Genomic DNA, 13,264 nt, shown 5'->3' on the forward strand with positions numbered 1-13,264 from the left:
AGCTCACAAACTGCCAGGTGCCGACCACGGGGCCGGAGTATCGTGACATCACGACTCCGCCCTCGTGTGACGTCATGACCCGCCCCTGTGTGACGTCACGACCCGCCCCCGCTATGCAAGTCTATGGGAGGGGGCGTGACGCCCCCTCCCATAGACTTGCACAGCAGGGGGGGGGGGGTCATGACATCACGATACTCCGGCCCGTGGTCGGCACCCGGCAGTTTGTGAGCTGGCAGTGCGGCGGGTAGCTCAAAGAAGTGGGTGCCGAATGCAAGATTGCGGGGGTCCCCAGCGGAGGGGTAAGATGTCTTAGGGCCGGAGTACCCCTTTAAAATGAATGGAGCCAAGTTGTAATACCACTCATGACCTGAGGACAGGAGTGGTGCTGTTTTTTTTTAAAAAGAAATCTGCTCTGTTTTTTCTATTCCTGGACACCCCTTTAACAGGAGTACGCGATTACTGAATAAGCGAACGGTCTGTCCAGATCATCAGATCCTTCAAAACAAGAATTGAATTTGTAAGTGTGTAATCTGTTTGGGTTCCGATGTCGCAAAATCCAATTTTTACCAATTGTATATCCTGAGGCTTTATGTCTTCCATTTCAGATTCAGGTTCGGCTTCAGCTTCCGGTTCAGGTTCGGTTTCAGGTTCATAGGTTTGGAAGACCGGAACGTACGAGTCGAAGCGTCTCTTCCGTTTTCTCACGCGGTCTTTTTTCAAGTTTTCTTCGATGATGCACTCTCCTTCGTTGACAATTGGGAAAATGGAAGGTATGGCGTCGGCTTTCAAAGTTCTTCCACAGACGTTGATGATGTAGGAATCGGGGGCGAAGTGGCAGGAGCACAGACGGTATCGGTTTTGTTTGTTTTCATCCAATATCTTCTGGGCCAGAGCGTTTATATTGTTGAAGACTTGACCGGTCTGCTGCAGCCATAACTTTATTCTGGAGATGTCCTTTGGGAAGGAGTGCAGGATCACCTGTCCATTCTGGCCCTTTTTTCCGGTTTTGCTAACACACTGGTTCACCAAACAGCTAGGCATTATTCCAACTTAAATTGTCCTAAAAAAAAAAAAAAAAAAATTAAAAATGTATACATTTTCATATGCATAAAACCTGTTAATAATTTACCATATTTAACCCCTCCCCCATGAGCGATTTTTGCTATTTTTTTTTCTGCTAAGAGTCCTAACTCTTATTTGATCACATACAGAACCATATGGAGGGCTTGTTTTTTGCGGGACCAAATGTATTTTTTTTAAGAATTGCCTTCAATTTACCAGGGCTGTGGAGTTGGACTCGGACTCTCAGTCGAGGAGTCGGACAAAATTTTGGGTACCTGGAGTCGGACTCAGACACCTACTAAATTTAGATTGGAATAAATAAAAATAAAAGCAAGTTTAAATGTCCCAATTCACAAAAAGTTATAATTAATGACTTCTCTACTGTAAGAATAAAGACCAATGCATGCAGTGCCTCATGTAACCGCAAAACGAACACGTTAAGTGACTGTGAAGAAGCTTTTCATGTGCTTCACTATATGGCACGCAACGCACAATTAGGAGCGGCAATACTTATACTTTCCATAGTGTTGTGTTCTGCTGTTACAGGGAACCCATTGGTAACCTAGCCTCTCACTGATAAGGGATTAAGTAAATATGTTTTTTGCAGGACTAGAGACACTTGTATAAGTGAAGGGAATGGAGGGTCAATAGTTGAGGACTGAAGCTGTAAACCATTGGAAAAACTGCTGTCATTCAGCTAAGGCTATAAAGACTTGTAAACTCTGATTGTTAGCTTAAACTTTAAACATGACTATAGGATTCTACTAGAGAAATCATGTTTTATAATAAATGCCCTTTCCTGGATCCTCCCACTGCCCTATCTTCAGCAGCAGATCAGCACACAAACTGTTCAATACAGTAGTTGTTGGCTTCCCAGCCAGTAGTCCTGTGGTAATGACATGTATGTTGCCTTTCTTTCCTTCAAGGAATGTATAAAATACATTTGCATATTAATACAGAGGAGTCGGAAGTACAGAAAACTGCATAGAACATTCATCTACCGACTCCACAGACCTGCAATTTACCATAACATGTTCTGCAAAACTGAACAGAGCTCATGGGCTTATTTTGCAAAGTTCCGGTAGTTGCCGTCTGTAACATACAGCTGACACCAGCAGCATATAAAGATGTAATGTACAGTATTTCACACAAGTGGGTCTGCCCCTCACATTTTTGTAAATATTTTATTCTATCTTTTTCTGTGAACAAAAAGAAAAAAAAAAAGAATGGGCTTATGAATCAAATGTGTGCTCTGGTGCGGGACAAATCTAAACAAAATCCAACATAAATATCACCAGAGTCAAATAAAAAAAATATGTACAAAAACACACACACGCCCCCTCCCATAGACTTTCATTGAAGGGGTGGGGCGTGATGTCATGAGGGGGGTGGGGCTATGATGTCACAAGCTCCCAGCTCCAGCATTCGGAACAGTTTGTTCCAAACGCTGAGCAGCGGAATACCCCTTTAAATTCAATAAACATACATTGGAGTTACATTTCATCAGAAAAAAATGCGGGAAAGTATGTTACAGCATCACAGATCAAAGAAAATACGATGTCATAGTCATTGCCTAACACAAAAAAATATATGAACCCCCATGGTGAGTTTCCCAGCATGGCAAGAGCCCTGATAACTACAGCCCATGTCCCCTTTATTACTGCCTATCCTGTTTGACTGCCACTAAATAAAGAGGACATGGGTCGGACTCTTGCCACACTTGGGAACACCCCCCAGGGCACTTGAGCCTCATTTACATAAACACAAAGGCTTATATCTTGGCTCTGGAAAGATAAGAGAGATACAAAAGATATGCCTGGAATCATGATGACTAGCTCTGTCTAGTAATGTGCTTATTTATGTAATATACCTGTCAAATGGATCTGCAGGCGGCATAGAGAGAGGGAGGAGCTGAGCACAATGATGTATAGATTTGTGGGGAAAGTTCCAGAATAGCTCGTTCAATTTATTAATGGAAATCTGTTTATTTTGGATGAAGTAGTCAAGTGGGCGGTGCTACTCATATTGACAGCTCTCTATATATGCACACTTAGACACAGATAGCTGTCAATCACTGAGCAGGACCGCCCACTTGACTACTTAGCCCAGACATGAATAAAATGACAAGTTACCCAGGAACTTTCCCCACAATAATATATATCAATCTGCTGAGCTCCTCCTGCTCTATAACCTGAGGCCTGCAGACTGAAACATAAACAAATAAAAATGAAATACAATAAAATAAAATGGATTTTGGTTTATTAAATCTTAATTTATAGATTCTTACCTATTAGTGTATAAAATCATCCATTAGTTTAGGAAAAGGAACTTCTGCTGTGAAAACACCTGAAAGAGAATGGATTACCTTCTGGTTAAAGTGACATGTCAAGAGTTTTGATGGGTCGGGATCTGGATGTTCAGAACTCCAGAAGATCTCTAGAATGGGCCGGGAGAAATACATGGAGGAGCACTTTCCAATAGGGATGTAAGAAAAAATCGATTATCGCGATTTTTCACTTGCCGATACTGAATCGATTCAAAATATTTTTGAATCGATTCTTTTAGTGATGTGGAATTTGTATCTCCTGATCCCCGGAACAGCATGTCCCGGGCATCAGGAGATACAAGTTGCACATTTTGTCAGCCGGATCTGACGCGGCGGCGGCGGCGCTCTGGGTGTACGGAGCGGGCTATGACTCGTGCCCGCTCCATACTCTGCGGCCCACGGCTGATTTCAGTAGCCGGGGCCGCTGATGCATCACCGCCGCTAATATCCAGCATGCGGTGCTCTGCAGTGTGTATGGAGCGGGCTCCCGACTCGTGCCCGCTCCATACTCTGCAGCCCCCGGCTGTTCTCAGTAGCCGGGGGCCGCCGCGAATAGCCAGCATGCGGCTGGCTATTAACCCTTTAGATCGCCGCTGTCAAAGCGGACAGCGGCGTCTAAAGGGACATGTGTATGCTCCCTGGTGGGCTAGATCGCCCCCCCGCAGCGCGATTGCGGGCGGGCGATCCACTGTGGAGGTAGCCGGATGGCTAACCTCTGCTTCGCTGCTCTCCGTGGCTCTGTCATTGATAGAGCCTGGCTGGACCAGGCTCTATCAATGGATCGCAGATAAATGGAGTTCAATAGAACTCTATTCATCTGTCTGAGGAATCTCATGATTCCTAAAAGACTAATAAAGTGTATAAAAAAAAATAAAATAAAAAGAAAGTTTTAATAAAAGTGTAAAAGACATTGTTTTTTAGACAGAATCGGGATATATCGCGATGTATCGTCACCTAGACGGTATCGCGATATATCGGGATATATCGAATCGCCACACTGGTATCGCGATTCAAATCGAATTGCCAAATTCTTGGCGATTCACACCCCTACTTTCCGATTGATGCCTTTCCTGCCTATGTGCAGGAGACTTGCAACATTTAGAGGTCCATGATTTGTAGACCACTGCTATTGAGCCTAACTATCCGGCATGCCTGGAAAGCCAAAGTGATCAGCGACATGCTTCTCCTGGACCGGTCTAGAGATTGTTGGGGGTCTGAACATCCAGATCCCGACCAATCAAAGCTTTTGGCATCTAAAGTTTATGCAAATGGAAGGGACATTTTAAAGGGGTACTCCGCTGTTCAGCGTTTGGAACAAACTGTTCTGAATGCTGGAGCAGGGAGCTCGTGACATCATAGCCCCGCCCCCCTCATGACATCACGCCCCACCCCCTCAATGCAAGTGCATGCAACTGTCACACCCCCTCCCATAGACTTGCATTGAGGGGGCTGGACTATGACGTAACGAGCTCCCGGCGCCGGCTCCAGCGTTTGGAACAGTTTGTTCCAAACGCTGAGCAGTGGAGTACCCCTTTAACTCCTATTTTAAAATGTTAATTAAAGAAAGAAAATAAAAAATAATAAAACATATATAATTATATATATTTTTTGGATGTGGCATATTACTACTTACCTTAGCACTTATATGTAGTGTGCGCTCCGAAGAAAACGGCAGAGATCTCTAACCGCTAGCACTTTGTGTCCTTATTACAAAAAATAAAAATAAAAAGATTTAAAACATCTTATTGTATATAGACTTTTGTGTACAGGTCTCATAGACTGATGCATTAACATTGTCCATTTTCTTTGTGATTAGATTTGGATTATGGTACATAATACAGCTGAAACCAGAAGTTTACATACACTGTATAAAAAGACACACATGAATGTTTTTCTCACTATCTGACATGAAATCAGTATAAACCTTACCCGGTTTAGGTCAATTAGGATTACCAAAATTATTTATACAGTGGTCCCTCAAGTTACAATATTAATTGGTTCCGGGACGACCATTGTATGTTGAAACCATTGTATGTTGAGACCAGAACTCTATGGAAACCTGGTAATTGGTTCTAAAGGCACCAAAATGTCATCCAAAAATAGGAAAAAGTGAGGATTAAAGAAAAATAATTAGATAACTAATATAGATAAAGCAAATACTTATATATAAAAGTAATAAAGATCTGCTGGGAGCTGTAAATCACTGTCTATGTCAGTGTTTCCCAAGCAGGGAGCCTCCAGCTGTTGCAAAACTACAACTCCCAGCATGCCCGGACAGCCGAAGGCTGTCCGGGCATGCTGGGAGTTGTAGTTTTGCAACAGCTGGGGGCACCCTGCTTGGGAAACACTGGTCTATGTAGAGGAAAGGAACTTCTTCGGGGTCCTGTACAGTACACCCAGTGTCCTAAAAAAGTAACATGGAGTCGCCCTCACCTGGTATCCAAAGGAGCAATTAACCCTGGTACAGGTAAAGAGTACAGAACATGTAATACCTCCCTGTACTGTAGGGGGCGCTACCAGACACCAGTCAGTGCATGCACTTCAGTAATACAGGTAAAGAGTACAGAACATGTAAAACCTCCCTGTACTGTAGGGGGCGCTACCAGACACCAGTCAGTGCATACACTTCAGTAATACAGGTAAAGAGTACAGAACATGTAATACCTCCCTGTACTGTAGGGGGCGCTACCAGACACCAGTCAGTGCATACACTTCAGTAATACGGGTGTTTTACCAGTGAATGCCCATTCTGATTGGTCGGTTCTTTCAGCCATTGACACATTTCACAGACCTGGACTGTCCGTAGCATTGTATGTTGAGTCTGGTTTCAACTTACAATGGTCCAGAAAAGATCATTGTATGTTGAAACTATTGTATGTTGAGGCCATTGTAAGTTGAGGGATCACTGTAGTTGCCAAATGCCAGAATAATGAGAGAGTGATAATCTGTCACGCCCCCTCCCATAGACTTGCAATGAGGAGGGCGGGGTCTGATGTTATGAGGGGGCGGGGCTATGACATCACAAGCTCCCGGCGCCGGCTCCAGCGTTCGGAATAGTTTGTTCTAAACGCTGAGCAGCGGAGTACCCCTTTAACAGAAAAAAAAGGACTACTCACCTACCCAATCCACCTACACTTCTGTTCCAACACTCACCGGGTCCCCACGGATCTCCACTTGGTCCCATCTGGACACACAGGAAATTCCCGCTCAACTAATCACTGACCAAAGGGCGACTCACCTCAAAAAGCGATTGGTTCAAACATGATTAGTAGAGATGAGCGAACTTACAGTAAATTCGATTCGTCACGAACTTCTCGGCTCGGCAGTTGACGACTTATCCTGCATAAATTAGTTCAGCTTTCCGGTGCTCCGGTGGGCTGGAAAAGGTGGTTACAGTCCTAGGAAAGAGTCTCCTAGGACTGTATCCACCTTTTCTAGTCCACCGGAGCACCTGAAAGCTGAACTAATCCATTCCGGAATAAGTCATCAACTGCCGAGCCGGGAAGTTGGTGACGAATCGAATTTACTGTAAGTTCGCTCATCTCTAATTATTAGCTATTTATTTCCTTTGTGTTCTGAAAAGGACCAGGAATGTGTGATCAGATAGAACCTGGTGAACATAAGAACAGCAGAGACGAAAGACTAAGGCAGCCGAGTATTTACTTCATGTAGTGGACAGAGGCAATATGGCCCCGGGGGGAACAGCAGACCCCTGGCAACATCTCTCCAACCCAGAATAAACTATTTTTAGAGAATAAAAGACACACAATATAATAAAAAGGTATGTTTGACATGGGGACACTAACCCCTGCTAGTCTATGGCTGTATATGTCTATGTGACCTCTATGTGATGCTCTTTCAGCAGAACAATGAACTGAACAGACAAAGGAACAGTTTACATCCAAGTATGTTATGTCCTAAAATGGCCCAAAGCCCAGACCTGAATCCAATGGAGAATCTATGTCACCAGACTATCACCATATGGAGATGCCCAAGGTCCCATAGACTTGCATGGGACTTCTGGAAGATGTGTATCCAGATTGTGAGTCTCCAGCTCAGAAGTTTCCCGGAAACTTTAAATATATATCCTGCCTCCGGACCATCACTGGATGTACACTTTAAGAGGGACACTCCAGCCATATATGTGATTTAAAGGGGTATTCCACTGGAAAACATTTTTTTTTTTTTTTTTAACAGATTTGTAAATTACTTTTATTTAAAAATCTTAATCCTTCCACTACTTATCAGCTGCTGTATGTTCCAGAGGAAATTCCGCAGTGCTCTCTTCTGACACCTCTGTATATTTTAGGAACTGTCCAGAGTAGGAGCAAAACCCCATAGCAAACCTATCCTGCTCTAGACAGTTTCTGACATAGACAGTGGTGTTAGCAGAGAGCATTGTGGTCAGACAGAAAAGAACTACACAACTTCCTCTGGAGCATACAGCAGCTGATAAGCACTGTAAAGGTTAAGATTTTTAACCCCTTAAGGACACAGGACGTACCTGTACGCCCGAGTCCGCTCCCTTTCTATAACGCAGGGCCACGGTTAACTCAGTGGGCTGTTCGGGATGGCTGCGGTGAAATCGCGGCATCCCAAACAGCTGTAGGACAAGAGGAGGGTCCCTTACCTGCCTCCTCGCTGTCCGATCGCCGAATGACTGCTCAGTGCCTGAGATCCAGGCATGAGCAGTCAAGCGGCAGAATCATCGATCACTGGTTTCTTATGAGAAACCACTGATCAATGTAAAAGATCAGTGTGTGCAGTGTTATAGGTCCCTATGGGATAACAATGATCAGTGTGTGCAGTGTTATAGGTCCCTATGGGATAACAATGATCAGTGTGTGCAGTGTTATAGGTCCCTATGGGATAACAATGATCAGTGTGTGCAGTGTTATAGGTCCCTATGGGATAACAATGATCAGTGTGTGCAGTGTTATAGGTCCCTATGGGATAACAATGATCAGTGTGTGCAGTGTTATAGGTCCCTATGGGATAACAATGATCAGTGTGTGCAGTGTTATAGGTCCCTATGGGATAACAATGATCAGTGTGTGCAGTGTTATAGGTCCCTATGGGATAACAATGATCAGTGTGTGCAGTGTTATAGGTCCCTATGGGATAACAATGATCAGTGTGTGCAGTGTTATAGGTCCCTATGGGATAACAATGATCAGTGTGTGCAGTGTTATAGGTCCCTATGGGATAACAATGATCAGTGTGTGCAGTGTTATAGGTCCCTATGGGATAACAATGATCAGTGTGTGCAGTGTTATAGGTCCCTATGGGATAACAATGATCAGTGTGTGCAGTGTTATAGGTCCCTATGGGATAAAAATTGATCAGTGTGTGCAGTGTTATAGGTCCCTATGGGATAACAATGATCAGTGTGTGCAGTGTTATAGGTCCCTATGGGATAACAATGATCAGTGTGTGCAGTGTTATAGGTCCCTATGGGATAACAATGATCAGTGTGTGCAGTGTTATAGGTCCCTATGGGATAACAATGATCAGTGTGTGCAGTGTTATAGGTCCCTATGGGATAACAATGATCAGTGTGTGCAGTGTTATAGGTCCCTATGGGATAACAATGATCAGTGTGTGCAGTGTTATAGGTCCCTATGGGATAACAATGATCAGTATGTGCAGTGTTATAGGTCCCTATGGGATAACAATGATCAGTGTGTGCAGTGTTATAGGTCCCTATGGGATAACAATGATCAGTGTGTGCAGTGTTATAGGTCCCTATGGGATAACAATGATCAGTGTGTGCAGTGTTATAGGTCCCTATGGGATAACAATGATCAGTGTGTGCAGTGTTATAGGTCCCTATGGGATAAAAATTGATCAGTGTGTGCAGTGTTATAGGTCCCTATGGGATAACAATGATCAGTGTGTGCAGTGTTATAGGTCCCTATGGGATAACAATGATCAGTGTGTGCAGTGTTATAGGTCCCTATGGGATAACAATGATCAGTGTGTGCAGTGTTATAGGTCCCTATGGGATAACAATGATCAGTGTGTGCAGTGTTATAGGTCCCTATGGGATAACAATGATCAGTGTGTGCAGTGTTATAGGTCCCTATGGGATAACAATGATCAGTGTGTGCAGTGTTATAGGTCCCTATGGGAGCTATAACATTACAAAAAAAAAGTGAAATAAAAAAGTGACTAAAGATCATTTAACCCCTTTCCTAATAAAAGTTGGAATCACCCCCCTTTCCCATAAAAAAAATAAATAAAAATAAACTGTGTAAATATAAACATATATGGTATCGCCACGTGCCGAAATGTCCAAATTATAAAAATATATCGTTAATTAAACCGCACGGTCAATGGCGTGTGCGCAAAAAAATTCCAAAGTCCAAAATAGTGCATTTTTGGTCACTTTTTATATCATGAAAAAATGAATAAAAAGCGATCCATAAGACCCATCAATGCAATAATGGTACCGATAAAAACTTCAGATCACGGTGCAAAAAATTTACCCTCATACCGCCCCATACACGGAAAAGTAAAAAAGTTATAGGGGTCAGAAGATGACAATTTTAAACATATACATTTTCCTGCATGTAGTTATGATTTTTTCCAGAAGTGCGACAATATCCAACCTATATAAGTAGGGTATCATTTTAATCGTATGGACCTACAGAATAATGATAAGGTGTCATTTTTACCGAAAAATGGACTGCATAGAAACGGAAGCCCCCAAAAGTTACAAAATGGGCAAAATAAATAAAATACAAAAATAAAATAAAATGTATAAAAAGCAATCAAAACAAAAAATAGTGCTTCTAATGTCTGCCCAGTGAGGAGACCAAAATGTTTTTTTTTCCCCGGCAGATTCAGTAGAGAGGAGTCTTGGCTGGAAGAAGACTTCTTGGCGGCTCAGGCTGAATGGAGGAGGATGGGAAAAGTGAGCAACTTTGATCATGGAGGATGCTACCTGTGTGTCCCTGTTTGTAAGTGCACTGTAATCACCTATAGTCTGCAGAGCCTGTGTAACACCGGTTGCACTATGTTTACCTTTACAATACAACTACATTGATGATATGGGAGCATCCCGCACAAAAACTACCCCGAGAAGTGTGGCCAATGTTAATTTTGGCCCTAGTCGTGCAGGCCTGTGCAACAAAGATGACAGATCGGGAGCCGGGCAGCGGCTGCCATGACAACCCTTATGTGCGATCAGTCTATGGGGTGACAGAAGAGCCCCCACTTACCTGTTTAACTGCTTAGTTGCTGTATTGGCTATCAAAGGCCTCTAAGGGGTTAAACAGGCCCAAAACTGATCCTCACCATTATTTGTTGTATATGGCACCCAACACCCTGCCAACAGCTGTGTAAAGGTACAGCCCACAGTGAAGGGGTTAATCTTGATTTCCCCAGCTGGGCCAGCCGTAAGGAGGAGGGTCACAACCTGATGACAGGTCCCCTTTAAGGAGTCACTTACAGAGAACGTTGTTACACAACGGCGGCCACGTGACCTGATCCATAAGGATAAATGAGACAATAAAAAATACAAAGGGGAAAAGAAATCCTCCACTCACCGCAGGCATCCCCCGCACAGTCCACAGCACACAGGGGGTTGAGGACCTGCGGTGACGTCACGCCCATATGATCACGTGTGGGCGGGGTTAACAAAAAATAAAGGCTGGAGAGGATGCGCGGGGTAACCACGCCCTTCCCATACATGTTCCCGATCACATGGCCGTGACGTCATCAAAGGTCCTAGACGCGATCATTGTTATCATCCCGGGAGACGTTCATTGCAATGTGTAATGCACTGTTTGCCAACCAGCCTTGCCTCCTGCTGTTGCAAAACTACAACTCCCAGCATGCCCGGACAGCCGAAGGCTGTCCGGGCATGCTGGGAGTTGTAGTTTTGCAACAGCTGCAGGCAGGCTGCTTGGGAAACACTGGCGTAATGTAAATAAATAAATACATACATAAATAATGAAATAAACTAAATAAATAATGTAAATAAATAAATACAATTATTAAATAAACTAAATAAATAAAACAACTAAATAAACAAAATAAATAAAATAATGACAAAAAAATAAAACAAAATAAAAAAATCTAAATAAACCAACTAAATATATGTGTGTGTATATATATATATATATATATATATATATATATATATAGCCACTAGCCCCCCCCCCCCCCAAAAAAAAATAAAAATAATAATAATTCTCTTAATTTTCCATCCTCTTGTAGTTAGATTACACTGGCGTAATGTAAATAAGTAAATACATACATAAATAAAATTATGAAATAAACTAAATAAATAAATAATGTAAATATAAAAATATATAAATAAAATAATGAAATAAACAAAATAAATAAATAAAACAACTAAATAAATAAACAAAATAAATAAAATAATGACATAAAAAAAATCTTAATAAACGAACTAAATATATGAATACATATATATATATATATATATATATATATATATATATATATATGTATGTGTGTGTGTGTGTGTGTGTATAGCCACTAGACCCCCCCTTCCCCAAAAAATAAAATTATATATATATATATATATATTTTTTTTTTTTTTCCTTAATCTTTTTTCATGTTTTTTTTTCCCATCCTCTCTTATTGTTTTTAGGCTCAGTCCAAGTTTTTTTTTCTTCCTCGCATTTTAAGAGACATAACCAGGGGTCAAGTCCCAGGAAAAAAAAAGTGTGGGAACTCAGCCAAGATTTCCTCTCAAAAGCTGGCACCGCAGGACTCCAGCTAATGGGAACGGTGTTCCTGCTGTGGAAAAAGTGCAGGAACTCAGATCCCACGCGTTCCTGCAGGACTTCAGCCCTGGACATAACCCTTTTATTTTTCATCTACGCACCCATATGGGGGTCTGTTTTTTTGTGCGACCAATTGTACCTTATAATGACTTTCCTCATTTTTCCATAAAATATTCCCGAAACAGAAAACAAAGTTATTTGTGAGGTGAAATTTAAAAAGGTGGGTGATTAAAACTTTTTTTATGAAATGGGTTAATGCGCAAATTCACAGTTTTATGAAAAGTGACTATAGTGCAACACTGAGTACCATAGTCATTAGTCATGATTGTGTGGTGTCCCGGTACCGTACCTTGTGTGCTAAGTCCCCAAAGTCAGAGTTCTTATGTACCGTTAGGATCCTCATGGTGGGATAACCCCTTGTCACTTCTTCCTTCTTTAATTTTATTATGTTTGATGTATATAAATTGTATATATTTTTATTACGTGTATAGTACTTCCAGGACCTTAGGTCACATGACTACTAAGTCTAAGGTTTAGTTAAAGGACAACTGCAGCGGAATTACACTTATCCCCTATCCACAGGATAGGGGATAAGTGTTTGATCGCGGGGGGTCCGACCGCTGGGACCCCCCCCGATCTCCCTAACGGGGTGTCGGCATTAGCGCCCATGGTGACGTAGCGTCGACCTAAAGGTCGACGGTGACGCCCTGTCTCCTCCCCGTCCCCATACAGTTCTATGGGGGATGCGGGGAGGCACGAACACTACCTCTCCCATAGAGATGTATGGAGGAGGCGTGACGGCCGCAACGTCATGCTGCGGCTGGCACGCCCCCTGCACGGGAGAGCCGCGGCCCCGTACAGGAGATCGCCAGGGGCCCCAGCGTTCGGGCCCCCCGCGATCAAACACTTATACCCTATCCTGTGGATAGGGGATAAGTGTTTGTACCGCTGCAGATGTCCTTTAAGCTTAAGGACCTTACAGGGCACGTGATGTGGTCACATGATGTACCATAATGCTTTGTGAAAGGACTGACAGCTGGTGGGAACCAATAAGCTCTAAGCCTGCTCCTCTCCATATAAGGGCGCAGTAACCAATCTCTCGCTCTCTTGCTCCTGG

General features: G+C 42.9%; 1 protein-coding gene across 4 annotated transcripts; it reads right to left on the reverse strand.

Moving 5' to 3' along the window:
• Window positions 1–367: 367 nt before the first annotated feature.
• LOC130290301 (THAP domain-containing protein 5-like) lies at window positions 368–11,081 on the reverse strand. 4 transcript variants are annotated; one of them, XM_056537719.1, is made up of 4 exons: window positions 10,939–11,081; window positions 5,022–5,091; window positions 3,350–3,408; window positions 368–1,060 (listed from the first exon to the last, which is right to left on the reverse strand). In XM_056537719.1, exon 4 carries the CDS (start codon window positions 1,039–1,041, stop codon window positions 457–459), a length of 585 nt encoding a protein of 194 aa, XP_056393694.1. In that variant the 5' UTR covers window positions 1,042–1,060; window positions 3,350–3,408; window positions 5,022–5,091; window positions 10,939–11,081; the 3' UTR covers window positions 368–456. The 4 variants fall into 4 exon arrangements, with proteins under 4 accessions (XP_056393694.1, XP_056393695.1, XP_056393696.1 ...); XM_056537720.1 differs by lacking the exon at window positions 10,939–11,081 and adding an exon at window positions 10,842–10,892; XM_056537721.1 differs by lacking the exon at window positions 10,939–11,081 and adding an exon at window positions 10,688–10,820.
• Window positions 11,082–13,264: the final 2,183 nt, after the last annotated feature.

The sequence above is a fragment of the Hyla sarda genome, chromosome 9, assembly GCF_029499605.1.
Source record: "Hyla sarda isolate aHylSar1 chromosome 9, aHylSar1.hap1, whole genome shotgun sequence".
Lineage (NCBI taxonomy): Eukaryota > Metazoa > Chordata > Amphibia > Anura > Hylidae > Hyla > Hyla sarda.

Bases quoted from the DNA above. Each gene is read 5' to 3' on its own strand.
- LOC130290301 (XM_056537719.1), bottom strand. From the start codon at position 1,041: ATGCCTAGCTGTTTGGTGAACCAGTGTGTTAGCAAAACCGGAAAAAAG.